This window comes from Suricata suricatta, chromosome 9 (genome assembly GCF_006229205.1).
Source record: "Suricata suricatta isolate VVHF042 chromosome 9, meerkat_22Aug2017_6uvM2_HiC, whole genome shotgun sequence".
NCBI classification, from domain to species: Eukaryota; Metazoa; Chordata; class Mammalia; order Carnivora; family Herpestidae; genus Suricata; species Suricata suricatta.
This window is the reverse complement of record NC_043708.1, coordinates 74,939,900-74,966,497: the sequence shown is the minus strand read 5'-3', so window position 1 is coordinate 74,966,497 and position 26,598 is coordinate 74,939,900. Positions and strand designations below refer to the sequence as shown.

At 41.7% G+C, this 26,598-nt stretch overlaps 1 protein-coding gene across 2 annotated transcripts in view; it reads right to left on the bottom strand.

Moving 5' to 3' along the window:
• Nucleotides 1–26,598, bottom strand: part of FMN1 (formin 1) — a 391,026-nt gene that overhangs the window by 343,028 nt on the left and 21,400 nt on the right. The window contains exon 2 of one of the 2 annotated variants that reach the window (XM_029951579.1): nucleotides 2,851–2,989. The exons of the other annotated variant lie outside the window; for it this stretch is intronic. Within the exon in view, the coding sequence (XP_029807439.1) occupies nucleotides 2,910–2,989 (80 nt within the window). The 3' untranslated portion in view covers nucleotides 2,851–2,909. Of the gene's footprint in view, nucleotides 1–2,850; nucleotides 2,990–26,598 lie in introns of those variants that run through there. 2 annotated transcript variants of the gene reach the window in all.

The following is a 26,598-nucleotide window of genomic DNA, read 5'->3' as shown; positions in this document are numbered from 1 at the left end:
CACTAATGAGTCAACCTTCCCTATGGACAGTGGGCCAGACAGGTTTCACCACCTTTCCATCATATTAAAGATAAAACTTTATTCAAAAAAAATACAACAATGTTGTTTGAGAGCTTCTTTTCATTGTCTTCTTTCAGGGAATAGGAAAAGGAATCCCTTTGCTTTTCAAAAGACATTTTCTTTTCTTTTAAAAATGTTTATTTTTGAGAGGAGAAGACAGAGCAAAACAGGGGGAGGGGCAGAGAAAGAGGGAGGCACAGAATCTGAAGCAGGATATAGGCTCTGAGCTGTCAGCACAGAGTCGGACGCTGGACTCCAACTCACGAACCAGGAGATCATGACCTGAGCTGAAGTCAGACGCTTAACCAACCGAGCAACCCAGGTCCCCCCCAAAAGACGTTTTCAATGAAATACAGACTTAAAAATTTTTCAAATTTCATTTGTTGAATCAGCTCTCAAAACCAAGTCCCCTCATTTCTAAAAACTGATGATTTCTATTATAGCTGTCTTCAAAATGTGTTAGGGATTTTATTTCCTGATTTTGAAAGCCAGTCTCCTTCCTTGCCCCTATAAAATGACCTCTGTCACTATACTGAGCCTCGGATGTAAACTTGGACTATGAAAAAAACCACTGTATAATTATCTTAATGAGACTTTGTGTTTATATTACATCTTTCATCTAAAGAGCTCAAAGCATTTTGCTAACATGGTCTTATTAAGCTTCATAACACCCCACTCAAGAATGTGATGGTAAGGGTTATTACTATCCATTTTAATAGGTGGGGAAACGGAGAGATTAGCGATTAAATGACTCAATTTGAGGTCACAGTGCTGGCTGAAGGCACAGTTTGATTCAGGACTCTGACCTCTCTTTCTAAGGACATATCCAACTGACCAACAAAGAGCTTCATGCTGAAATGAGAATTCGTTTTCACCTCTCTGGGGGAAAATCTGTTCTTTTGTTCTAAGGCTTTAAAAAGCATAAAAACAATGCAAATAAAAATGATTTGATGGACTCAAATTATGGCCCATGTGCAGAAGATCGCAGAGGTGCTGACTGCAGTCACTTTCTGCCCCTCCTTACCCATTCCAAAGACCACCGCTACCTACCCATCATGGGTCAGGCCACACACAGTGCTCACACTGTCCGGACAGAATGGCTCCCAGTGCACTGTTTTCTATGCACTAGGAGGAAAGAGATTATCGGTTTTGGTAATCCTATGCAAGTTCATTGTGAGAAATTCAAATGGTATGGAATTGTACAGTGCAAAAGCGAAACAAATCTCATGGCCCCTGAGGTTACCATTGTTACATGTGGGGACGTATGAATACACACGTGGAGTGATACCAGACCATATTTTGCAGCTTATTCTGTTTGCCTTTTCCTCTTCCAATATTGTTTGGTTAATGCCCTTTGTCGGTTCATATATATATATATGTATCAACAGCATTCATCTAACAGATTATATATCCATTTTTATGGATAGATGCATACAAATTTATTCTTTTTTAAGTTTATTTTTGAGAGAAAGAGGGAGCATGAGCAGGGAAGGGGCAGAGAGAGGGAGACACAATCCGAAGCAGGCTCCAGGCTCTGAACTGTCAGCACAGAGCCCGACGCAGGGCTCGAACCCACAAACTGTAAGATCGTGACCTGAGCTGGAATAGGTTGCTTAACTGACTGAGCCACCCAGGCGTCCCAATACAGAAATTTATTTTACCCAATCTCCTTTCACTGGACATTTGGGTATTTCTTTTCTTTTTCTCCTATGCACTGCAATAAATATCCTTATATATTTAGCTTTATATATTTTTAAAATATTCCTTTTGGATCTACTTCCCATTTTTTTTTACATGATCTAGGACTCTTACTTATGAAAATAAACTTGTTAATCTATGCACTCAGCTGCTGATTGTATTGTGAGCCTGTGGCTTTGGATGGAAATCAGTTCCCCTCTTTCTTCCTATCACTGCTTGGCAGAGCCTTTGGTTTTATGCATAAGACACTAGCCTGCCTTTATCCATATGACCCACAAATGTGACCTGGAAAACATCTGCATGGGACCTCCAGAAAGAAGACCTGATGATGTAAGAAATCAAGGCATACAAACACCTATTGGTTACAACAAACAGCCCACTTTCTTCAAGGCTTTCTCTACAGAGAAATTAAACCTTGGCCTTTTACCAATAGGCAGAGTGGTGGCTCCATTTTTTGGAACAAAAAGTATTTTACTTCGATCAGATGCCTATGTCTGAGCTTGAGCATCAAAATGACTGACTTTTTGGCACCTCTGCTCCCTCAGACCACTTGGGAGATTTAGGGTCATATTCATTCAATGGCATTATCATTTACAGTTTCTTGGGCCGTGTATATATTCAGAGCCCAAAAGCAGTGCTTTCTTCTCTCATTTCTGGTGAGATTTGCCCTGGTGTCATCCTTATGTCCACGTGGGCATCCTGTGTTGATTATCTTACGTTCCAATTAAGTACATGGCTGACAAGCATTGCTTTTCTACTTTAAAAACAAAAGAAGAGGGGTGTCTGGGTGGCTCAGTCAGTTAGGTGTCCGACTTCAGCTCAGGTCATGATCTCGCAGTTTGTGAGTTTGAGCCCACATTGAGCTCTGCTGACTGCCCGGAACCTGGAGCTCCTTCCGATTCTGTCTCCCTCTCTGTGTGCCCCTCCCTCACGCATGCTCTCTCTCAAAACTAAACAAACATTTAAAAAATTTAAAAGAAAATAACTAAAGAAGAAAAAGAAAGCCAGAGACTTAGAGCCACAATAAGCAAATGATACACCTTAACTTACTCACTGTTTTTTCTATCAATTTATTCATTTCTTCACGTATGTCCTGAAGCAAACAATGTGAACAACATACAGTCCCTGCTTTCAAAGGGCTGAGAGTATCATCAGGGCCTCAGCAGAGAAAACCGCAAATGAATAATAATTCTCCTGGAGTGCAGGGAAGCCTTCCTGGAGACTTTTATAGCTAATTAAAGTGAGAAACAAACAGAAAAAAAAATGTCTTGCCAGCAGAATGAAGTGTACACAATGCTTTTGGTCATATGGCATTTAAGACTTTGCAAATCTTCACCAGAAAAGCAAATAAGCTGAGAAGCCTTATTTTTAAGCATTCTTATCATATTCTATTTATTTCTTTCCTTTCTTAAACTTTATTTTTTTTAATGTTTATTTATTTTTGAGAGAGAGAGACAGAGCATGAGCAGGGGAGGGGCAGAGAGGGAGATACTGAATCTGAAGCAGGCTCCAGGCTCTGAGCTGACAGCACAGAGCCAAACGTGGGGCTCAAACTCACAAACCTCGAGATCATGGCCTGAGATGAAGTTGGCAGCACAACCAACTGAACCACCCAGGTGCTCCTATTTCTTTCCTATCTTAAAATGTTGTGTTTTCTAGGTTCAAGTGATGAGTAACTGTGCTCTTCCGGAAGAAACGTTATTTTTGAATCCAGTCATTTATTAACAATTTTCTTCTAAAAAGGACCTGTCAGGGGACTTAGGTGGCTCAGTAGGTTAAGCGTCTAACTCTTGATTTCAGCTCACATGCTGATCATGCTGTTCATGGAATCCAGCCCCCCATCAACCTCTCTGCTGGCAGCCAGAGTCTGCTTGGGATTCTCTCTCTGCCCCTCCCTTGCTTGTTCTGTCTCTCTCTCAAAAATAAATAAACATTTTAATACATACATACATACATAATATAGTACATGCCATAGTGGGAAAGTAAGGTGGTTCACAATAGATTTCATGTCCATTGTAGACTATGCACTTCAGGTTCATTTTTTAAATGCTATCCCACAGCAAGTTTCCTGTGTGCCTTCTAGGCATCCTGAGTGTATAAAACACAACAAGATCAACAGCCAGGATACATCCTGACATCACCTTCTAAACAGTTCCACTCTATAACGCAGCAGCATGAGAATCTAATAGTCACTGATGACATGTACAATGTGAGAGAGAGAAACTGTGAACTCTGTGTCAAATCTTTAAATGCTGAATTGACTGGTGCTGGCCTGTCCCACTCTAAGTCTGCTCCTCTAGAAAGCTGCAAATTAGAGTCTTTGTCCTGATTGGTGCCATCATCTTGCGACATAATCTGAAAGGAGAAGAAACTTCTTGTATTTTATCTCCTATATGTGGGGATGGTAGAAAGTTGGCATAATACAGGCTTTGTAATCTTAATAAAGGAAACTTATGTTTATTTAGCATTTGCTATGTGCTAGACATTGCACTAAACGCTTTACAGCTATTGCTTGAACCACCTTGTTAAGTAGTTACTCTTAATGTCACTTAAAAGTGAAAAGATTGGGGAAGAGAGGATAAATAATCTTTCTGTGCTCACACGCCTAAATGGGTTTGAGCATCTCCAGAGCCTGGCAGCTAAGGCTTACATTTTGGACTCACCAAGACCCTGCTCTATCTCTCAATGTCAGCTGGTTAAGCTTTGTGGATCTATTTGTACAATGTTTTTCATATCTGCCATTTCCTTTCCAGCTCCCCTTTGAGTTCTCCTCGGTTTCAATCATCACCAACTGACCTTCCTTCTTCTAATGTCTTGCCACCCTTTGTTCTATTCCCTGTTTAATCTTCCTGAATCATGGCTGGGATCATATCACCCTTCTGCTCAAAGGTCTTCTATGCTTCTTCATGGTCTATTATTAGGTAAACACTCCTTCACCTGGCATTCAAGGCCTCCTTACACTATACAGTATATGTATTTGATTTAATCAACATTTGTCGAATGAATACATGACACACTCACTGTATGTGGCAAGGTTCCTCAAAGTAGTATCATAGGATATTACATATGAACATGTCTTCAAGAGATAAATAATAAGGTCTAGAATCAGTCTAACCCAGAAGTAGAAAAATTAAATCTAATACACGTGGGCTGGAGATATGGTGAAGGTTGTTGGCCAAACAAAGGTAGTTATTGGATGGAATATGTGCTTAACACAGACTTAGATATCCAAGAAAGATATGGCCCTTCTATGACTTTTTACCTCAATATGGACATATTTCTTCCTCTATTTGGCCTTTTGGCCCCACTGAGGAGTTGCATTTAGAACTCCTTATGTTGCAAGTGACAGAAATCCAACTACACTGATGTAAACAAAATTTATTAGCTGATATAACCAGAAAGTCAGCATGGCTGAATCTAGGTACTCAAATCATACAAGGAATCTCTACATCATTTGATTCTGCTTTCCCCATGTGGAGTCAAGGTGGTCAAAATAGCTTCAGAATTATGTCCTACTAGCTTCATTTTCAGAGTTACTAAGAAAGTGTCGCAGCTTTTTATAGAGATAAAGACCCAGGATCACTCTCCATAGCATAACTTGGACATGTGACCAACTCTGAACTGGTCACAGTAGCCAGGTGATGTGAATCCCATGGTCCAGTCCTGGATCACATGATCACCTCTAAATCCAGGAGATCAGCCTCATCCTCATCACATAAAGTGAAAAAGTGAGAGGTGGTTACTCAAAGGAAAAATGGGGTACTATTACCAGACAAAGGGACAATTAATTCCACGTGGTTTGAAAAAGCACTGAGGGCCCACTGTAAAAAAGTTCTGACACACAGAAATGAGATGGAGGAAGTCAGGTTGCTACGCTGGTAAAGCTTCTCTGTGCCACTCACAGCATTTGTCTAGTACACAATACCTCTGAACATTCCTTTGGGTATTTTTTTTAATGTTTATTTATTGGGGTGGGGGAAGGGCAGAGATAAGGGGACAGAGGATCCAAAGCAGTGGACGTGCTGACAGCACAGAGCCCAACATGGGACTCAAACTCACAAACCGTGAGATCATGGCCTGAGCTGAAGTTGGGCACCTAACCGACTGAGCCACCCATGTGTCCCTGTATATCCCCTGGGTCATTTCACCCACCTTTGTCATTTTGCTTCTTCATCAACAATGCTTCCCATGGCCCTACCACTTGGCAGGAGAGGTCAGTTGCAATGGCCTTACTGGTTCACCACCTGGGACTGAGTACTGGGATTTCTTTAAAGCTCCTAAATGATCCAAATATGTAACCTGGGCTGAGAAAAGCACTTGGTCTTCACCATCAGCACATATAAATATTGCCTAAATCTTGTAGTATCTTTTTTGTCTCCCCTAATAATCTGTGTTCTGGGGGACTGATCTGAGACAGGTGCTTTCATTTTCAGAAACTAATCCACAAAGTTTGGAGCGAAGGGAGTGATATCCATAAAGCAAACACTACACTCAAAGCACTTCTCGCCCTTTCATTATGTTCTTCACAAAAGAGCACTTCGATTCTAGATGGGGGGGTGGGAGGCAAAAGTGGGCTTAATTTTTATCGGTTAGCATTTTTTTTTTTAAATTTGGGAGGAGAAACAAATCAGGGAACCCTGCTTGCTGTCAGGGTAAATGTTAGAGCAACTATGTCCTCCTCTCATCTTCTGAGGCTTTGATTATCTTGAAATCAAAAGCAGTTCCATGAGGTTACATGCCTGGAATATACCAAACATCTTCTCAAGCCCAATTCTATTCTATCATGGAATTTTGACACAACTTAGAGGGGCTGAGTTTCTCTGTATCACCAGTCTTTCTAAAATAGCATGAGGCTAATACAATAAGATTTATCAGGGAGGCTACGGGATATAGTGGAATACAGATTCTGAATCCCTGATCCAACACTATTAGCTATGGGAGCCTAGCTCAAGGAAGTTAGCCTCTCTAAGCTTAATTTTTGTCTTCTACAAAATGGAGGCAATAAATAACTTTTCCCTAAGACTCTTGAAGGGATTAGACATAATACAGAGAAAGCATGTGACACATAGTAACCTGTCAATAATTGTTAACTCTTGTCATTTGGGAAAGGAATTTTGTTTTAAAATCCAGTCCAGAAGAATGAGTTCTAAATGAAGAAAGACTTTTCCTGGATTGTATACATACCAAGACACTAGGATACTTCATGTAAATAATTATTTAAAGAAAATATTGAGGTTTACAAATTAGTTGTGTTTGGTGTTCAAACACTTCTTGAATGTGGATATCTAAATTACAGTTACAAAATAAGAATAGGGCTCATTAAGTGTTCAACTTTGTAAGATGAAATTTTCTTAAGTTTCCACAGTTTAAGTGACTGAGACTTTCTGCATGTGAATTTATCAAGGAAGCTTCTTATTAATAGTAAGTGTCTAAATGTTGAATGTCCTAAGTGTGATTGATTGGTTATTTATAGCCCATTGAAAATGCCAAATTTCTTTGTAAAACCTATCTCTTTTTAATAATTTATAGTGGAGGGCTTTCCTTTGAAATATGTCATGAAGCTGAGACAGTGACTTCTAAAAATCTATATGCAAGATAATAATATAAATAATGATAATCTCACAGTGCGATTCTGAAAACCCATATAAGATAACACAGATGAAAGAACCTTGCCAAGGATGAAGCACTGCGTAAATGTTACGCTTTTGCAGACGCAGCTGCCACAGCTGCTGACTAAAAGGAGTTTATCCCCGGTCACGAGACACGTCCATCCTCATTAGAGACACAGTGTGTGATTAGGCTCCATGGGAAGAGGCAAAGAGTTCTCCCAGCTTCAGAGGAGGAAGACATGGACAGAGTGACCAAAGGAAGTGACACTGAAAGGGCGGCAGGATGAGGGGTTCAGCCTCCTGGATGGGCAAGGGTTGGACACAGAGGAAGTAGAAGGACACCATGGGCAGGAGGTCCAAAAGAGCAGCACAGAGCACTCCAAAACAAGGCAGAGCCCTGAGGCACAGAGTGTGCGCGGGGAAGCAGAGCAGGAGATGAAGCTGGAAAGGAAGCTGGGTACCGATCATGGAGACTCAATATCTATGATATCCAATAGTTTTCCAAGGCTGTCCAAGTCTACATCTCTTATCTGCTGAGTATTTATATGATTTGTGGCCAATGTGATCATATGTCAGCCTCCCAAGTCCATTGAGAAAGTCCTACAAATTTAGCTGGGCTTCTTCCCCTTGTGCTCATCCCGCTGTGGGTCGGAGAGAGAAAGGAGAGAAGCAGGAAACAGGCTGAGGAGAGAGAGCAGCAAGCCCTGGCAGCGTGCCCAGAATGGAGGCGGTTTAGCAGACAGGAAGAGGGGGCAAAACAGCAGCAATGTAAGCTGCAGGCAGGCTGGAGCAGACACCAGAGCAAGGGAGGAAGACAGATGACTGTAACCGCCAATTTGCAGTGCCATGAAACCTGACCTCTTCTGGATGTGCCTTCCCAGGGACTCCTCTGGCTCCGAAACTTGGGAAGGAAAACCGATACCCATAAATAACTGTGGCTGTGTAACTGCGAAGTGGCATAAACGCTTCATTTTGATTAAAGGCAAAGTGGTTTTTCTGACAAAGAGGGACCTCTGCAGAGAGGGTGCACGCATGGTTACATGCATGCGTATGAGGAAACTGCAAGCCACGTGCTGCGGAAAAGACACATTGAGCATTAGGAGCTGGGTGAGAAGAGGAAAGGAGACAAAGTCCTGTCTGCAAGGAGCAAGGAGGAGATTTCACAGCTCACCTTCCTTCAAACAAAAGGAGGTCAGGTTGGACCTGTTTTCCTTCATGATTACGATCTCAAAATGAATCCAGTGGTTCGCTGGATCATCCAGACCCAACCATAGATATCCAATAATTTTAAGTAATGCCATGATTAATGTTCCTCTGGGTTCAAATCGGACCCTAAGACCCTCTAACCAACTCGATTCTGTCTTCACATGCACCATCCACTTAACCACAGCCTTGAGGGATGTACTCAAAGAACTAATAAGTTGAGTTAATTAATAAATCCAGATCTAACTGCAAACAAAACAACAAACACAGATCATTATTGCTCCAAGGATAACTGTCTTTATGACACGGAATAAAGATTTTTTAAGCACTAGTGAGCCTTTTAAAAAAGAAGTCAGGGGGCAGGACCTGAGTGGCTTAGTTGGTTAAGCGGCCAACTTCAGCTCAGGCCATGATCTCGTGGAATGTGAGTTTGAGCCCTGCGTTGGGCTCTGTGCTGACAGCTCAGAGCCTGAAGTCTGTTTCTGATTCTGTGTCTCCCTCTCTCTTTCTCCTCCTCCCCTGCTTGTGCTCTGTCTCTCTTTCTCTCTCAAAAATAAACAGTAAACAAAAATTTTTTAAATAGAAGCCAAATGTGCAAGTGTCCTGAAGCAACTCAACCAGCATAGAAGTTGAAATCAACATATTTTTAGCTCAGCTCCATTCCAGCCAAAGTTCTTTCTCATTTACTTGGTCCAAATCGCATCTCCCCCCGTCCCCCTCCCCAGGGGAAGTGGAACTTCCTCCTCAGGTCGAGAGGACCCCAAACCCAGGTGATGACTTCAGGAAGGTGTTGCCGTAGTGATGCTTCTGCCGACATGGATGCTGCACCCACTAGCAGCATCTGTGGAGAAGTAGGTGCAACAAATGTGAGACCCCCACCCTAGGTCTCCCTAGAAGGGTAACAGGGATCAGACAGTGCTGTGCCACTGAGCGATCTCACACCTCTGCTCCTTCTTCTAGAGGAGGAGTCGGAGACAGAAGGGGGAAAGGCAGCAATAGGAGAGGAGAAAGAGAAGCAGGTCATGGCAGGAGGCCCAGACATGGAGGCAGGCCTGGAGACAGGAAGAAAGGACAGTACGTGAGATGTAGGCTGCAGGCTTGTTGGAACAGAATCAGGAATAAGGCAGGGAGAGGAAAGAAGAGGAGAGCATGGTGATGAGGCCGGGGAGATGCCTCACGGAAGCACAATGGAGAAACAGAGAAAGCGAACAATTTGACCTGGAAAAAGAGTGAAAAGCAGATTTGTAAATGACCGAAGAACATAATTCCTAACATCCTCAGAGAGAGGCAATGAGAAGCTGACCAGCCAAATATCTGGCCATGACACTTACTTCGACAAGACCAGCAATAAGGGCTCTGCTTCTGGAAGGATTCTGAAGTGAATCTAAAGATTCACCGGCTCCTATCCATGCTGCCACAGCCTGCCATTTTTCATCAGTCAAAACACTCTCCACATCCTAACAGGGGAGTTTTTATTCCTATGACGTTTCAAGGTCCACGTATAAAATGTGCCTCACAGAAGTTATCGTGGTCATTACATGGGGACTTCATATTTTATGTAAAGACATATTTTAAAGCTCAAGTAACACAACTCGTAATGAAAAGAGCAATGAGGCAACCCAACTGCAATTAGCTGCCAGAAATTTGGAGTTAGACATGAAATCACTCAGTGAAATCTGGAAATTGTAGGTTATAAATAAATGCCTTTAAATCTAAGTAATCTGTCATACTTTTTTCCAAACAAACAAAAGAAGATTAGTAAACTGATAATCTTTTTTTTAATGTGTATTTATTTTTGAAAGAGAGACAGAGCACCAGAGAGGGAGGGGCAGAGACAGAGAGACAGACAGACAGACAGAACTCAACACAGGCTCCAGACTCTGCTGTCGGCACAGACCAAGAGATCATGACCTGAACAGAAGTCGGATGCTTAACCAACTGAGACATGCAGGTACCCCTAATTTTATTTTAATTCAAGTTAGTTAACATATAGTTTAATTATGATTTCAGAAGTAGAATTTAGTGGTTCATCACTTACATATCACACACAGTGCTCATCCCAACAAGTGCCCTCCTTAATGCCCATCCCCCATATAGCCCATCCCCTCACCCACCTGCCCTCCAGGAACCCTCAGTTTGTTCTCTGTATTTAAGAATCTCTTCTGGTTTCCTCCCTTTTTGTTTTTATCTTATTTTCCCTTCCCTTCCCCTATGTAAAATGCTAATCTTAACAGAGCTGGAAGAAATGTGGGGCTGGACTAGCAGTGTATAAAAATGGCCGTGGTGAGATTTTAGGGCTTTGTCAGTACCCGTGCTCTCCCTCACCACTGAAGTGAAACATGTATTTCTAACGAACATTTCAACTGACAGGTTAAACTGGCATTTTCTGATGTCTACTTCACAACACACATTATGCTAGACGCCCCCACATGCATGATCTCATCCAGTGTCACAACAGGCTACTGTGGTGGGTGTTATTACCCCAATTTTACAGACGAGGAGACTGACGCCAGGAGCGGTCACCTGGTTGGGAACCGGCAGAGCCAGGATACGGACCCAGGGCTCTGACTCCCAGTCTGTCACATTCTGAAAGATACCGGACTGCTTCCGCAGTTCAGACCTCTGGCTGGAAAGGAAGGGACTCTCACTCAGCACGTAGGAGGGCGGAATGTAAATATTACCTTCTTATTCATCTGTGAGCATGTCAGATACTTCACAATAAAAGTATGTATAGAGTAATGTAATGGACTGAAATATGTTCCTCCCAAATTCCTATGTTAAAGCCTTACCTACCCTTATCCACTACCTCAGAATGTGACTGCATTTGCAGATTGGACCTTGAAAGACGTGATTAAGTTTAGGTGAGGCCGTGTGCATGACCCTAATCCAATTTGGTTGGTGTTCTCATAAAAAGGGATGAAAATACACCAGGCACATACCAGGGCTCAGAGAGATGACAACGTGAAGAGGCAACAAGAGGGCAGCTGTCTGCAAGCTGAGAAGAGAGGCCTCCAACCCGTCAGCCCAGAGCCCAACATGGGGCTCGAACTCATGAACTGCAAGATCATGACCTGAGCTAAAGTCAGACGCTTAACTGACTGAGCCACCCCGGTGCCCCTTTAGTGGTTACTGTAGACTTGTAGGATTGGGCAATTTTTACTTATTAGTTTTTTAAATAATTGATGTGCTTCCAAACTTTTCTATAATGAGATATATATGTAAAATTTCCATAAAGACATATATAAAACATACATGATATATCAAATAAATTTTTTTAATCAGAGAAAAAAATTTTACTCCAGAAGTCTGAGGAAATTATCAGGTTCTTTCTACCACAGTGTAATTCTTCCACTATTTGCAACAGTGGTTGGTGCGAAGATCAAATAAGATGTCTACGCAAGTATACCGCAAATTACAAAGAGTCGTATTGAAGAGAGGATGAGGATGGTGATTGTTTTTATTGATGTCCATGGTGTTCTTTAAGTTAATGTCGCTGAAGATGGAAATAGGTTCTGAAAAGTCTCTAATCATAACTGGTCATCAGTATATGCATCCACTGTGTGTCAGCATGACCAATGGCATATCCAGGATGGCTCCTATGGGGCAGGGATCACATCACTGAATATTCTACATGATTTCTCACTGATTGTGAACAGGATACACAATGCCAAATCCTTAGCTCGAGAAAGAGCCTTCAGAGATGCAGCCACCAGGAAACTGATGAGGGTGGGCAGGGCAGAGCTTGGAAAAGTAGGGGAAAGGCAGTCAACCCTTGTTAGATAAATGCCCTCTGGGGGTCATCCAGCCTCAAGTGACAGAAACTCTTCCAGCCGTTGTTCCAACTGTTACTTAAACAGACTTGAGAAAAGCTCTTTCAATTCCTGGGAGAAAGATACTGATCATTTGAAGCCTGTTAATGAGACTTTCCCATGTCTGCCTAGATCTACTCTACAGGAAAGAACAGAGATAAGAACATCCAGGTCCTAGGAACTGCCCTGAAATGACCTGTGCAGCCCAGGGTAATCATTCAGACCAGTGCGGCAAGGGACCGGAAATAACATCTTCAGGAGAAGAAAGTCAAGGATTTCCTTTTTCTTCCTTTCTTTTTCCCCCTCTCCCCCCCACCAACTCTCTAATTCCAAAACTTGTCCCTCCTTCCCTCTCTTGCTTTCCCTCCTTCCTTTCCTGGCTATATGTACTTCTCTCAATTCTGAGAGTCCAAATTATCACTAGCTGGATATTTTCAATAAAGCCATACTTCTCCAAAATTATTCTATGGTTTCCACCTCTCTGGCTATGCCTATAACAAAAATATCCTTTCTGTGCTTTCATACTCTGTACTGAAGAAATAGGTATTTCATTTTTTCTTGGGACTCCATTGTGATCCACTGTGATCTATGACCTTAACTAAAGATGAGTCAGCTGATCTTTCCCAGACCTCAGCACACAGACTTCATGTGTGCAGAAGCTACCTGTGTGCAGCGGGGTGCCAAAAGGAGCTGTTACCTTTCTTCCTAATGTAGCCCACATTATGCCATTTGGAAAAGGAGCCCTAGACCAGGGCTGGCACAACATTATGCTATCCTACACCCAGGATACTCACCACATCTAAGAGCAGAGAGTAAAACTGCAACAGGAACAGTCAAACCTGCAGCTTCCCAGCCTATCATTCTTCTTGGTGTGGTATTAACTTAAAAAGACTTGCTGGGGCCCCCGTGATCTGTCTTCTAGGAATACGTTCAATTTCCTCTGCTAATTCCAAGGAGCCCAGCCACCTCAGCAATTCTACCATCAACTTCATCTCCTCCCACATGGTGTCTTGCCCAGACTTGCATCTCTTTTACTACACCCTCTGTAGGTCTCCACAGTAATCCAACGTGGAGGAGGAGCCTAGGGGGCTGTTGGTCTGTGAGCACACACCCCCCTCTACTGGACAAAACACAAAGGAACATACCCAGCTGGGAAAGAACCACAAAATTCTCCATCAGGAACATCTAATTCAGGGCCCTCACTTTGTCCACAAGAAAGCTGAGCCTACAGACAGACCATGAGTCAACAGAATGACGAAGGGAACTGGAGGCAGAGCACCACATCCCTCTGCCTCCCGTGTTAGGTGCCATCATTAATGCAGAACTACTTGCATTCTTCAAAAATACAACTCAAAGAGAGGATTATTCAACTGAGTTCATGGGAGTCCTTAGGTTCGGAGTTAAAACACTCGCCAAGGCACAGCCATCAATGGAGAAGCAGGGTGTTGCCTGACAGAGCCTCAGACTGGGAGTCAGAGGACCTGGCCTCTAGTCTCAGTTCCAAGCCCCTGTAACCCAGGAGTCTGGGCAACAACACACTTAAGAGTCTCTAGGCTTCCCTGTGCTCATGTGTGAAGTGAAAGACTTAGAACACATGACTCTCACAGGATGAACCCATGAAGTCTATGATTGTAAATGAGCGGGCAAAGGAGTGCACACCGGATCACAGCATCGTGGAGGAAAGTACATGGACTGGAATGCTGGAGACCCTTTGTCCTCATTCTGGCTCTGGTACCGACTAGCTACCTAGTTCATCTCTCTGGAACTCAGTCCTACGAATGCAGATGAAGCTAGGTGATCTTCTCGGTAGGAAGATTATACTTTCTCAATCCCTAACTTTCTACAATTATGAATAATAATAACTGTGAGTATTGATGCCTTCTTCAAAGGATCCTAAAGTCACAGGGGCATGTTCACATGTCTTTGAGACAAAGTAGGGACCTTAACCTTTCCACAAGTTTTGTAATAAATAAAACTAAGGGTACATACATCAGACAGATTGTTTGAGCTCAGAAGAGCACAAGGAGGTACACTTACTTCCAGCCTATGTATGCAGTTGCCAAGACATTAAACCACAAATCTTTTGTGAACTGTATGTACAACAAAACAGCAAGGAAACCACTGCTTTCTCTGAAATAATAGTAGACCTAATGGACTATGAAGTTAGATCAGTGATTCCAGTAATTTTAAGGCGGGGTATAGGAAATTGACATAAAGTTAAAAAGAAGAGACAAAACCCAAACAATGGCAAGGTTGTTTCCTAGTGGCCCAAGGATGGCTCTAGAAGAAGTGGTGGAGGGGATCACTAATCCAACAGGTCGAGCACCCCAACTACCCCGTAGATGACAATCTGTCTAAAAAGCGTGCTCGCCATGCAAACACTGTTTCAAAAAGCGCCAGCTGCATCACACACCGCCACCAGCACCCCCGCCCCCACACCTGCCGGGCTGGGTCGGCCCCAGACATTAGGAAAATAGCCGCGAATTGTAACAGCTTCATAACCAACAGTTGGACTGTCAGCCACAGTTAAATGGAAAGGCACTGAAAGGAAAAAGCAAACTACGACTCTGGAAAAGTCCCTTAACCTTTCTGACACTCAGTTATCTTGGCTTTTCTTTAAAAAAAAAAAAACAAACAAAAACCTACGAAAAATGCATTTGAGCCACAGTGTTTTGCAGCTAAAATAAAGACAGCCTACATTTGAAATATTTTCTTTACTGAATATCTCCCTTCAAATTACCTTCCAATCCCCTCCTTCTTTTCTTTTTTTATGGTCCCCCAGGGAAATTTTCTGGACATATTAGAATTCAAATGATGGGCTATTTGACCTGCACACGACAAGACCAATAAGCACTCTAGGTGTTAAATAAACAACCATTTGTGGTTTGTCTACATATTTTTCTTCAAAAGGCCAGTGTAAAGTGTTGAGAGTCTTTGGAATCTCACACCTCTCTTTTGTAAAGATGCGTCTCCCTGAAAGGAAAGAGACTACTGATTTCAAATGTCGGTAGGAACTGCACAAGGGCAGGAAGATCTCACAATAAGAGACGCCAGGGCACAGGACGGCCCAGTTAGAGAGGACAGTGTCTGCTCTGTCCGGCTGCCCTCCCCAGTGCTGCGTGTCGTTGGGATCAGGTAGGAAAGGCCCCTTTCACACCTGACATAAGCATGTACTGTCCTTCTGAAATGTGAGAAAAAGCAACCCCCTGAAGAGTAAGGAGGCCTCTTGGCAGGAATAATGCTGGAGAAACCAAAAGCGTAGCGGGCAAGGCCTAGGGTAAGAGGCGACTCTCTCCATGAAATGTTACTGGAATCAATTAGGTAACTTCCTCAGGTTTAGGCAACATTAATAAAATATATTACTTAGGACTGCACAGAATTATCATTGTGCATTATACACCAATACTAGATTCCTATTCTGTGCTCCATAAAACCATGGGACAGACTCAGGCAGTCCCTCTGCTGCTCTCAGCCTTGTTTCTCACCATCATACATACGCTCTGCTATTACAGCACAGAACTTATAGATTACTTTATATTTTGGGTGTCACCCCTGTAAGAACAGATGTGAGTTCCATGAGGACAGGGACCACCATTTTTCCCTTGATCTATTTTGTCCACTGCTGTGTCCACTACACCTCGCCCAGTGATGAAGACATGATAAGAATTCTATAAATACTGCTGAATAAATGAATGATTTCTGAATGCCTTGCAGATATAAACACAAATGGTCACAATGTCAGCTGTGTTCACTGTCACAGTATGGAGAAGATGGTTCCGTGGCCACAGGGGACGTGGCACTGTGGTAAAGCGGGGAGAACAGGTGCCTCAACATCAAAGTCTTCCACCTGCTCTTTTCCTAATGAGTCACCCTCCGCATCTTAGCTCCGTCCTCAGTCACACGGAGGTGGCCTCCCTGTTCAGGGACAGGACTGTTAGGAATCACACACAAAGCAAATGGTTTTGATAAGGTTTACATCTCCTGGGAGAATATGAAAACTACACATTTCTATGCCTAGATACTACATACTCACAGAGACAAGCATAAGCATAAACAGAGATGAAAGTGTTTGGGAACAGTTTCAAATAGGAACAATGTTGGAGGTCATCTAGAGGATATGACTGCAGGTTGCGGGCAGTCAGAGGCTCCTTTTTCCCTTCCCCCCATCCCCATCCTTGGAATACACATCCTGCCTACTGTCCTTGCACTAGTAGCTAGTTCAAAGATGCAGACTTGAGAAAGCGATATGTTGCTCAGACCAGCTGAATGGTACACATGACTAAACCCAGTTACAGCCTCTATATAAACTTTTAAGATTCAGGTGGGCAGGCAAGGAGAGCTACCTGTCTTGAGGTCATGGAAGACAAACCTCATGCCTAAGTTCCTTTGCTCCTTAAACCCACCACCTACCCATCTGGAGTGGCCTGCCTCTCTCCTCAGTCTCTCCCTGCCCTCCATGTATGGGGCCCAGTTACAGATTTCACCCAGGGGACTCCCAAGGTTGCAAACCAACAAACAAATAAAAAGTATGGAATAGTTCTTAAACTCCTTCCTAATTTGAAACCATGATATTTCAGGAGGAAAGTGGCTAAGCAAGTGATTTTCTTGTTGAACAACGTTATAATTATGTCCTTTTGAAAACAGAGCAAGGCTCCACAGGGTTTTGGATCCAAAATTTGTTCATATCAAGACAACCCTATCAAAAGAATATTTTATCATCTGTTTTAATAAATGTACTTTATCCGCTATACTGAATGCAAATCCCTCAAATCCTTTCTGGAACAAGCATGACATAAACCAAATGAGTTATTTTTTAAAAGGCAGAGAAAAATATAGCCACCCTCCTCATGGGGATTTTTGTGAAGATCCAATGATAATTAATGCATGTGGAAGTTCTATGTAAGCAGCAGTGTGTATCCACAGATATCACTGCAGTCGGTGGTTCTTTTTGGCACATTTTTTTAAAATTGAGGTGTAACTGACATACAATATTATATTAGTCTCAGCTGTACAACATAGTGACTCAACATCCGTACACATTGTGAAATGGTCACCACCGTAAGGCCAGTTACCACTGTCACCACACAAAGTTAATACAATATTATTGACTGTATTCCCTATACTACACATTACAGCTTCATGACTTATTTTATAACAAGTTTGCATTATACACACTTGTATTTAAAAACTCTTAGTTTGTACTTCTTGATCCCCTTTACCCATTTCGCCCCTATCAAACCCCCTCCCCTCTGGCAACCACCGATCTGCTCTCTATGTCTATGAGCCTGGGTTTTATTTTGTTTTGTTCGATCATTTTGGTTTTTCTTGATTCCACACATATGTGAAATCATGTGGTATTTGCCTTTCTCTGTCTAAATTATTTCGCTTAGCATAATACACTGAAGGTTCATCCATGTTATTGCAAACAGCAAGGTTTCCTTTTTGTATGGCTGAGTAATATTCCATTGCTAAATATACCACATCATCATCCATTCATCTATCAACAGATGCTTAGATTGTTTCCTTATCTTTGCTGTTGTAAATAATGCTGCAATAAACATAGGGGTGTGTATATATTTTAGAATTAGCATTTTTATATTCTTTGGATATAGACCTAGGAATGGATTATTTTGTAGTGTTTATACAAATGTTGAATCCCTATGTTGTACAGCTGAAACTAACATAAATTGTATGTAAATTATACTTCAGATGGCAGTTCTATTTTTAATTTTTTGAGGTACCTCCACACTGTTTTGCATTGTGGCTGCACCAATTCACATTCCCACCCATAGTGTCTGAGGGTTCCTTTTCTCCACGTCCTTGCCAACATTTCTTATTTCTTGCCTTTGTGATACTAGCCATTCTAAAGGTGTGAGGTAATATTTCATCATAGTTTTGATTTGCATTTTCCTAATGATTAGTGGTATAGAGCATCTTTTCACTGGCCTGTCTTCTTTGGGGAAAAAACGTCTATTCAGATCTTATGAAATTTTTTAATCAAAATTTTTTTTGTTATTGAGTTATATGAGTTCTTTATATATTTTGGCTATTAGCCCCTCCTCAGATATGTGATTTGTAAGTATCTTCCCACATTTAGTAGGTTGCCTTTTTGTGTGATGGTTTCCTTCACTGTGCATGTTTTTTTAGTTTGATGATATAGTTTGATATTTTCTGCTTTTGTTTTGCTTGCCTTTGGAATCAGGTCCAAAAAATATCACTAAGAGTAATGTCTCACCAACTATATTATCTTCTAGGAGTTTAATGGTTTAAAGTCGTACATTCAAGACATCAATCTGTTTTAAGTTAACTTTTGTATACGGCGTAAGATAGTGGTCCTGTTTTCCTGGCACCATTTACAGAAGACTGTCCTTTCCCCGTTGTGTATTGTTGGCTTCTTGGTCATTAATTAATTGACCATATATGTGCGAGTTTCTTTTGGGGCTTTCTATTCTGCTCCATTGATCTACGTATCTGTTTTTATGCCAATATCATGCTGTTTTGATTGCTATAACTGCATAGTATAGCTTGATCAAGGAGCATGATACTTCCACCTTTGTTCTTTTCAAGATTGCTTTAGTTATTTGGGATCTTTTGTGGTTCTACCTCTGTCTAAAATGCTATTGGAATTTTTATGGAATTGCAATGAATTTGTAGATTGCTTTGTGTAGTATGGACATTTTAGCAATATCAATTCTTCCAATCCATGAGCACAGAAAGTCTTTCCATTTATCTGTGCCTTATTCAATTCTTTGATCAATGTCTTATAGTTTTCAGTTAAAAGTCATTCACCTTTTTGGTTAAGTTCATTCCTAAATATTCTATTCTTTTTTGATGCAGTTGTGAATAGGAGATCTCTCTCTCTCTCTTTAAAGTTTTATTTACTTAAGTAATCTCAACACTCCATGTGGGGCTCGAACTCAGGACTGGAAGATCAAAAGTTGCATGCTCTTCCAACTGAGCCAGCCACATGCCTTGGGATTTTCTTTTTTAATTTCTCATTCTGATACTTTGTTATTAATGTATAGAAATGCAACAGTGTATATGAATTTTGTATCCTGCAACTTTACTGAATGCATTTATTAATTCTAACAGTTACCAGTAGAATCTTTAAAGTTTTCTGTATGTAGTATAATGTAATCATGTCAGTTTTACTTCTTCCTTTCCAATTTAGATGACTTTATATCTATTTTTTTGCTCTTTTTCTTGGTGAGTTTAGCTTAAGGTTTGTCCATTTTGTTTATCTTTTCAAAGAACCAGCTCTTGTATCAGTGATCTTTTTTTTTTTTTTTGTCTATTTAGTCTCTATTTCATTTATTTCCACTCTGATCTTTATTATTTCCTTACTTCTACTAACTTTAGCTTTCACTTGTTCTGGTTTCTTTAGGTGTAAATTGTTTGAGATCTCTCTTGTTTCTTGAGGCAGGCCTATAATCCCATGCATCTCCATCTTAGAACCACTTTTGTTGTGTCCCATAGATTTTGGTATGTTTGGTATGTTACATTTATTTTCATTTATATCCAGGTTTTTTTTTTTTAATTTCTCCTTTGATTTGCCCTATGATCCAGCAGTTGTCAGTAACATGTTGTTTAATCTCCACATATCTATAGTTTTTCCAGTGTTGGTTTTTTTTTTTTTTTTTAGAGAGAGAGCGTGAGCATCATGTGGGGAAGGGCAGAGAGAGGAAGAGAAAGAGAATCCCACACTCTCCACACTCAGCATGGAGCCTGATGCAGGGCTCCATCTCACAACTGTGAGATCATGACTGGGTTGGAATCAACAGGTGGACACTTAACCAACTGAGCCACCCAGGTGCCCCCCACTTTTAATGTTTATCTATTTTGAGAGAGAGAGAACATGCAAGCAGGTGAGAGGCAGAGAGAGAGAGAGGGAAAGAGAGCCCTCTATCAGGCTCTACACTCAGCATGGAGTTGGATCCCATGAACAGTGAGATCATGACCTGAGCTGAAATCAAGAGTTGGACGCTTAACTGACTGAGTCTCTCAGCTGTCCCTCCTGCATTGTTCCAATAAATGATTTCTACTTTCATACCATTGTGGTTAGAAAAGGTGCTTGAAGGGCACCTGGGTGGCTCAGTTTGCTAAAAGTCCAGCTTCGGCTCAGGTCATGATCTCACAGTTCGTGGATTCGAGCCCCATGTCGGGCTCTGTACTGGCAGCCTGTCTTCAAATGCTGTGTCTTCCTCTCTCTCTGATCCTCCCCTGTTTGCACTGTCTCTTTCTGTCTCTCAAAAATAAATTTTAAAAAACATTAAAAAAGAGAAGGTGCTTGATATGATTTCAATATTCTTGAATTTATTGAGACTTGTTTTGTGGCCTAACATATGATCTTGGAAAATGTTTCATGTACACTTGAGAAAAATTTGTATTCTGCTGTTTTTGGATGGAATGTTCTGTATAAAGTCCATGTGGCCTGATGTGTCACTTAAGGCCAGTGGTTCCTTGTTGATTTTCAATGTGGATAATCTATCCACTGATGTAAATGGTGCAGTTGGTGGCTCTTATCCACAGCTTCTTCAGCCAATGCCACCTCTGCCTCCCCCCATTTCCTGTTGCAGTGAGAACCTGGACCATTGCCACGCCACTCTGACCTATACCACTGTACCACATTTGCCTCTTCCGGTTGAAAAGCAAAGACATGCAAGGTAGGAGCTTTACAAGCATCTGGAATTCTATCTTCTTTCTCTCTGCCTACTTTGCATGAAAAGAATACTTATATACTCCTAAGAAGAAAATAGAAACTAATATGATTCTGAACTAACATAGTCCCCAAAGAGCAAGGATGGCCAAGACTGATCAGGAAAACCCCTATTAAAAAAAAAAATGTTTATTTACTGTTAAGAGAGAGTCAGAGACAGAGACAGAGAGAGAAAACCAAGGTAGGGCAGAGAGAGAGGGAGACAGAGAATCCCAAGCACAGATGGCACAGAGCCCAAAGTGGGGATTGAACTGGGAGATCATGGACTGACCGAAACTAAGACTCAGATGCTTAACTGACTGAGCCACCCAGGTGTTCCAGGAAGGAGCCCAAGGGACAATGTTTAGTGATAGCACCAAGGATATATCCTGGCATCCATATTTCTTCCTAAGGAAAAATTCTGATTTTTGTTCATACTCCAATCAAGAAACTAATAGTCCTCCTAAAAGTAAACAATGTATTTCAACATGCCATGTGAAGTGTTAACATGTGTCACTGGGGAGTGACCTCTCTATGTGTTTGTGGGCCTTGGGCAACCTGGGGAGCCCCACATGCTCTCTGCCATGTGGCCTGTTCCACAGACTGGCCTCCCTCTCTGTTCTCACTCCATCCTCCTCACCAGCAAAGGAAGGGACAGTGATGAGATGCAGAGAGGAGGGGCGACAGTTGTACTTGGGTCACGCCTGGGTTTAACTCCAGGTTCTGCCGCTTAGCTGAGTGACCCTGCAACTTCTCTTCCCTGACTTTCTGTTCCTCATCTATAAAATGGGAATAATAAAAACTATTGTATAGATTGTGGCTCAAATGAAATATAATATTTATCAAGTGTTTACTTCAGTGCCTGGTACATAGTGTTCAGTAAACAATGACTGTTGCAGCTATTGTTTTTTTGTTTGTTTGTTAAGGGCATTTTGTTGTTTGTCTTTTGTTTTTGCCAATGTCTGTAGACCTAACCTGTTTGCTAAGGTGGAGGCAGGGCCAAAGTCAATACAGAAAAATGAAAGGAATGGAGGAACAGGAGAAGAGAACATGAGCAAATGCCAACACTGGGGAAAGGCCTCCAGGAACTGCTGTGTCAGTGGGAACACTATCATTGATTGTCTGCACTTGTGGGAGTTAGATTTCTATCAGGAAATCTAAAGAGGAGTAGGTTGAAGATACATCACTAACTCCTGGCTGTCGGACTCCGCAGATCTTGTTCCGTATTGCCATTAGCTTCCTCCTGTTTCATTTTCCTCCCCTTTTGCCAATGCCATGTGTCGCCTATTGCACACATCATGTTCCTGTGCTCCTATCATTTTCTTCTTGGCCATTCCCTCCCCCAAGAACCACCTGGTGTGTTCCCCAAGGCCTTCCCCAGGGAGAGACAGTCTTCCTCTTGTCTAACCCCTCAGTGTGAGCACAAAGAAGCTTGAATTAGCTAACCAATTCCGCATTTTTATGGTTTACTAGATAACCGGATTCTTCCTTGCAGTGAGGATACCATTGCTATCCATTAAACTTGGTCCATAGCTTTGATTATTCTAATCAATGGGATTCTTCAAGTATGAGAGCTCTGAATTAGAGCTCCCACACTCCGTCAGAGCTTATACCATTATGTTTTGTCTCCCTGAGTATAAGGAGGTGATGGCCACGGCAGGGGTGGAGGCAAGAGGAAATGCTCAGGGCAAACGCCAGGAGCAGTGGGTCTCAAGTTCTACTCTGGGCTTTCACCATCTCTGACCTAACCTGGAAGTCACCTCATGTTTCAAGTCCCTGGGTATCCTTTTCATGCAACTTCATGTCTTATCTATTGTCGGAGAGTGCCTGGGCCTCATCATCCCAGAGAGTGTTGCTGTCCCCCGAGACGGGAACTAGATGTAAAGCCAGAGAAAAACAGAGACAGAAAGAGAATGAGAAAGATGGAGAAGGAGAGGACAAGGGAGAGCGGAAGACAGGGGGAGAGCACGTTCTTGAGAGACCGCTCAGCCACAGATCACACTCCAGACTGCAGGAAAGCTGCTGAGGGGCCTGAACCCTCACCTGAACGCACAGGGTATCAAGAACTGCAGGCTACAGGGGCGCCTGGGTGGCTCAGTCAGTTGAGCCTCTGACTTCAGCTCCGGTCATGATCTCACAGTCTGTGTGTTCGAGCCCTGCGTTGGGCTTTGTGTTGACAGCTCAGAGCCTGGAGCCTGCTTTAAATTCTGTGTCTCCCTCTCTTACCTCTCCTGCTCACACTCTGCCTCTGTCTCTCAAAAATAAATGTAAAAAAAAAAAAAAAAAAAAAAAAAAAAGAACAACAGGCTAGAAAGAACCTTCCTGACAGATCACATATTGAGGCTCCTTTATATCACATATAAGAATGATGAGGTTCCTGGGAAACTGACTTATCAAGAGTACCCAGCAAGGTGATTAGTGGTGAAATGAAGACTAAAAGCCAGTTTGCTGGGGCAAGATGGAAGCTTTTATAAAATTTAAAATCTAGTGTTTGCTACTTTTCTCTGAGAAGAATGTCTACTGTGTGTGTGTGTGTGTGTGTGCGTGTGTGTGAGAGTGTGTGTGTGAGTGTGCACATTAAGGTTTCCCCCAAATTTCTAATGAATATTTCCAAATTACACAAAAAGAGAGAGAACCATTAAATGCAGCCACACAAATGCATTACCCCCAGAACAACAACTATCCAGATTCTGGCACACTTGTTTCATCAAATCCTTATCTTTATTTTAACTTAAGTGTTGCAAAAGCATTCCCAGACCTTGTATCATTTCACCCCTACGCACCTCAGTGTGTGTCTCTTTTTTCAAATACGGCTATTTCTCATATCAATGATTCTCACAGTTGTGCTGGGTCTCACCCCTTCTTACTCAGTAGGTTTGGGGTGGGGCTGAGAATTTCCATTTCTAACGTATTCCCAGGTGATGCTGGTGATGCTTGTCAAGGCCACACATTTACAGCCATTGCCTTACATACTCAAGATGCCATTTTCATACCTAACAAATTTCATAGTAATTCCTCAGTATGATCAAGTATCTGGTCCATATTCAATTTTCCTGATTGTCACAAAAACGCCTTTTTACAGATGGTTTATTTTAATCACATTTCAGACAAAGTCCATACATTACGTTTGGCTGCTATGTCTCTTATGTTTCTTTCATATATTTGCCAGACCAATCAGTCTTCCCTTCCCTTGCCCTCAATCTGTCTCTTTTGTTTAATGTTTTATAAACTCAGAAGTTGCTAAGAGACCAGATCTTAATGGTTCACACCACAAAAAAGAAATGATAATTATATGATGTGATAAAGGTATTATCTAATGCTATGATGGTAAATCATACTGCAATATATAAAGGTATCAAATCAACACACTGTATGCCTTACACTTACACAATGTTATTTGCTAATTATATTTCAATTAAAAAACACACAGTACAGTTCCATGTACGAACTTATCCCTTTGCTTGCTCATGGTGTTGCTTAACATATTCCTTTATTTCCTGTGAGCTGGAAGTTAGCCCTGCATGTCTGATTACCTATAGATTCAACGCTTTAAGAATCCCATAGATGGGGCTGTGTGTAGCATCAAGGTTTAGCTATTCAACTCCGATCTGGGACATACAGTTTATATGTCTGGATCATACATTTAAAAATATTACCTTATCTATTTTTAAGCCATTTAAAAATAATCCATGCCCTTTATACCCAAGCATACATTCATCAATTGGAACTTCATGGATCCATTTTCTGCCTAAGAAAGGAAGTAATTCCTCAGATTCCTAAGGAAGCCTCATGCCTGGGACCCAGTTCTTGACACAGTGGTCAATTCACACACTCAACCCATGTATAAAAAACCCTCCATTAAGCTACCATTTATTCCAGGAAATGCCAACAATCTGATGAGGAAAATGATTTTGTGTCCAAACAACCAAGGCCACTCTATGGAGCTACTGCTGTCTTGAAATCCACCTGTCAGCTCCTAGGATCCCGGCAGAAACCCCCTCTAGCACACCCCGCACAGGAGCCGCCTGCCTCTCAAACAGTTTCCCAGGCGGGCGGGCTGCGTGTGGATGGTACCTGAGCCGAGGAAAAACAAAACAAGCTGTCTGGGGATGAAATGGGATCTAACAGAAAAAAGTGACAGGAATGAGACAGCCAGGAGACTTCTTACTGAGAATAAACTCCAATTCCTAAAATCTAAAAAAGCGTAGATGGTATTTAAGTCATCTTAGTAGATTAGACTTCAAGCAAAGTGATTTACAGTGGCAAAATGACCTTCCAGTCATAAAAGAGCACTTACCTAATTGAACAATTACAACAACAACAACAAAATCAAAGGATAAATACACAGAAGCCAAAGGCTGTACTGTGCCAGAGCCCTCCCTGAGCTAATCTCATTTCCTTTCCTGCACCCTCACAGGCACGAGATGGTGGGAAAGGCGCAGACTGCTCGGGGTGAAATGAAATTCCATGTAATGAGCCCAGCACAGTTGGGGACGCTATAACAAACGTTAACTCCCTATGTCTCATTTGCTCTATGTTATGAACCTTACTATTGGCTGTTCTAGAAATTGATGCCCAGGGAAGGGAGAAAAGAAGAGCTGGGTTCTGGCAATCAGTGGATTATGATGAATGGATTCCTCTAATCTCCTTTCCTGTTGAAATGGGGGAGTAGCTTGAGAGGACATACTGGTAAAGATAAGCAGAGATCATTTAAATTGTGTATCATGAAGAACATTTTCACAGTCATTTTTAAAAAAAAATAACTTTGAGGGGCACCTCAGTGGTTCAGTCACTTGAGCATCCAACTTTGGCTGAGGTCATGATCTCATGGCTCATGAGTTCGAGTCCCACATCGGCTCGCTGCTGTCAGCTCAGAGCTCCCTTGGGATCTTCTGTCCCTCTCTTTCTCCCTGTCCCCTGCTTGCACTCTCTCAAAAATAAATACACATTTAAAAATAAAAAAAATAAAAAATAGCTTTGAGTTGTAATAATGGGTTCTGGGCAGCAGTGGGACATTGATCGAAAACTTAATTTTAGACAAGGATTTTCACAGGCAGGAATGAAATGCTTCAACAATGCAAAGTGATATTTGTTGAACCAGTAAACAGTACTGCTGGAAAAAAATTATTTTGTTATTAGCAGTTTTTAATATTCTTATACTCACATTTTTAAAAAGCATTGGTTCTGGTTTAATGCATAACACACCTGGTTAGAAATAATCCTTATGAAAGCAGCACTCTGAAAACAGTAAGAGCTACTGTTTATTCACTTGTCCTGAGCATCAAAATCTTGTTTATAATCATCATATAAGGGCTTTTAACCTATTATAACATTACCTAGGGCCATGGCTATTCTTTAAGTTATGACTTTGTGGTGATAATAAAAGAATTAACTAACATTGAGGAACTATATGCAATTCGGTGCATACTAACCTAAGCAAAAACACATGCAACAAATTATTAATGATAAACAATACAGTAAATTTTAATAAAAAGTTCTAGATCCTCTTTATGAAGAGCCAAGC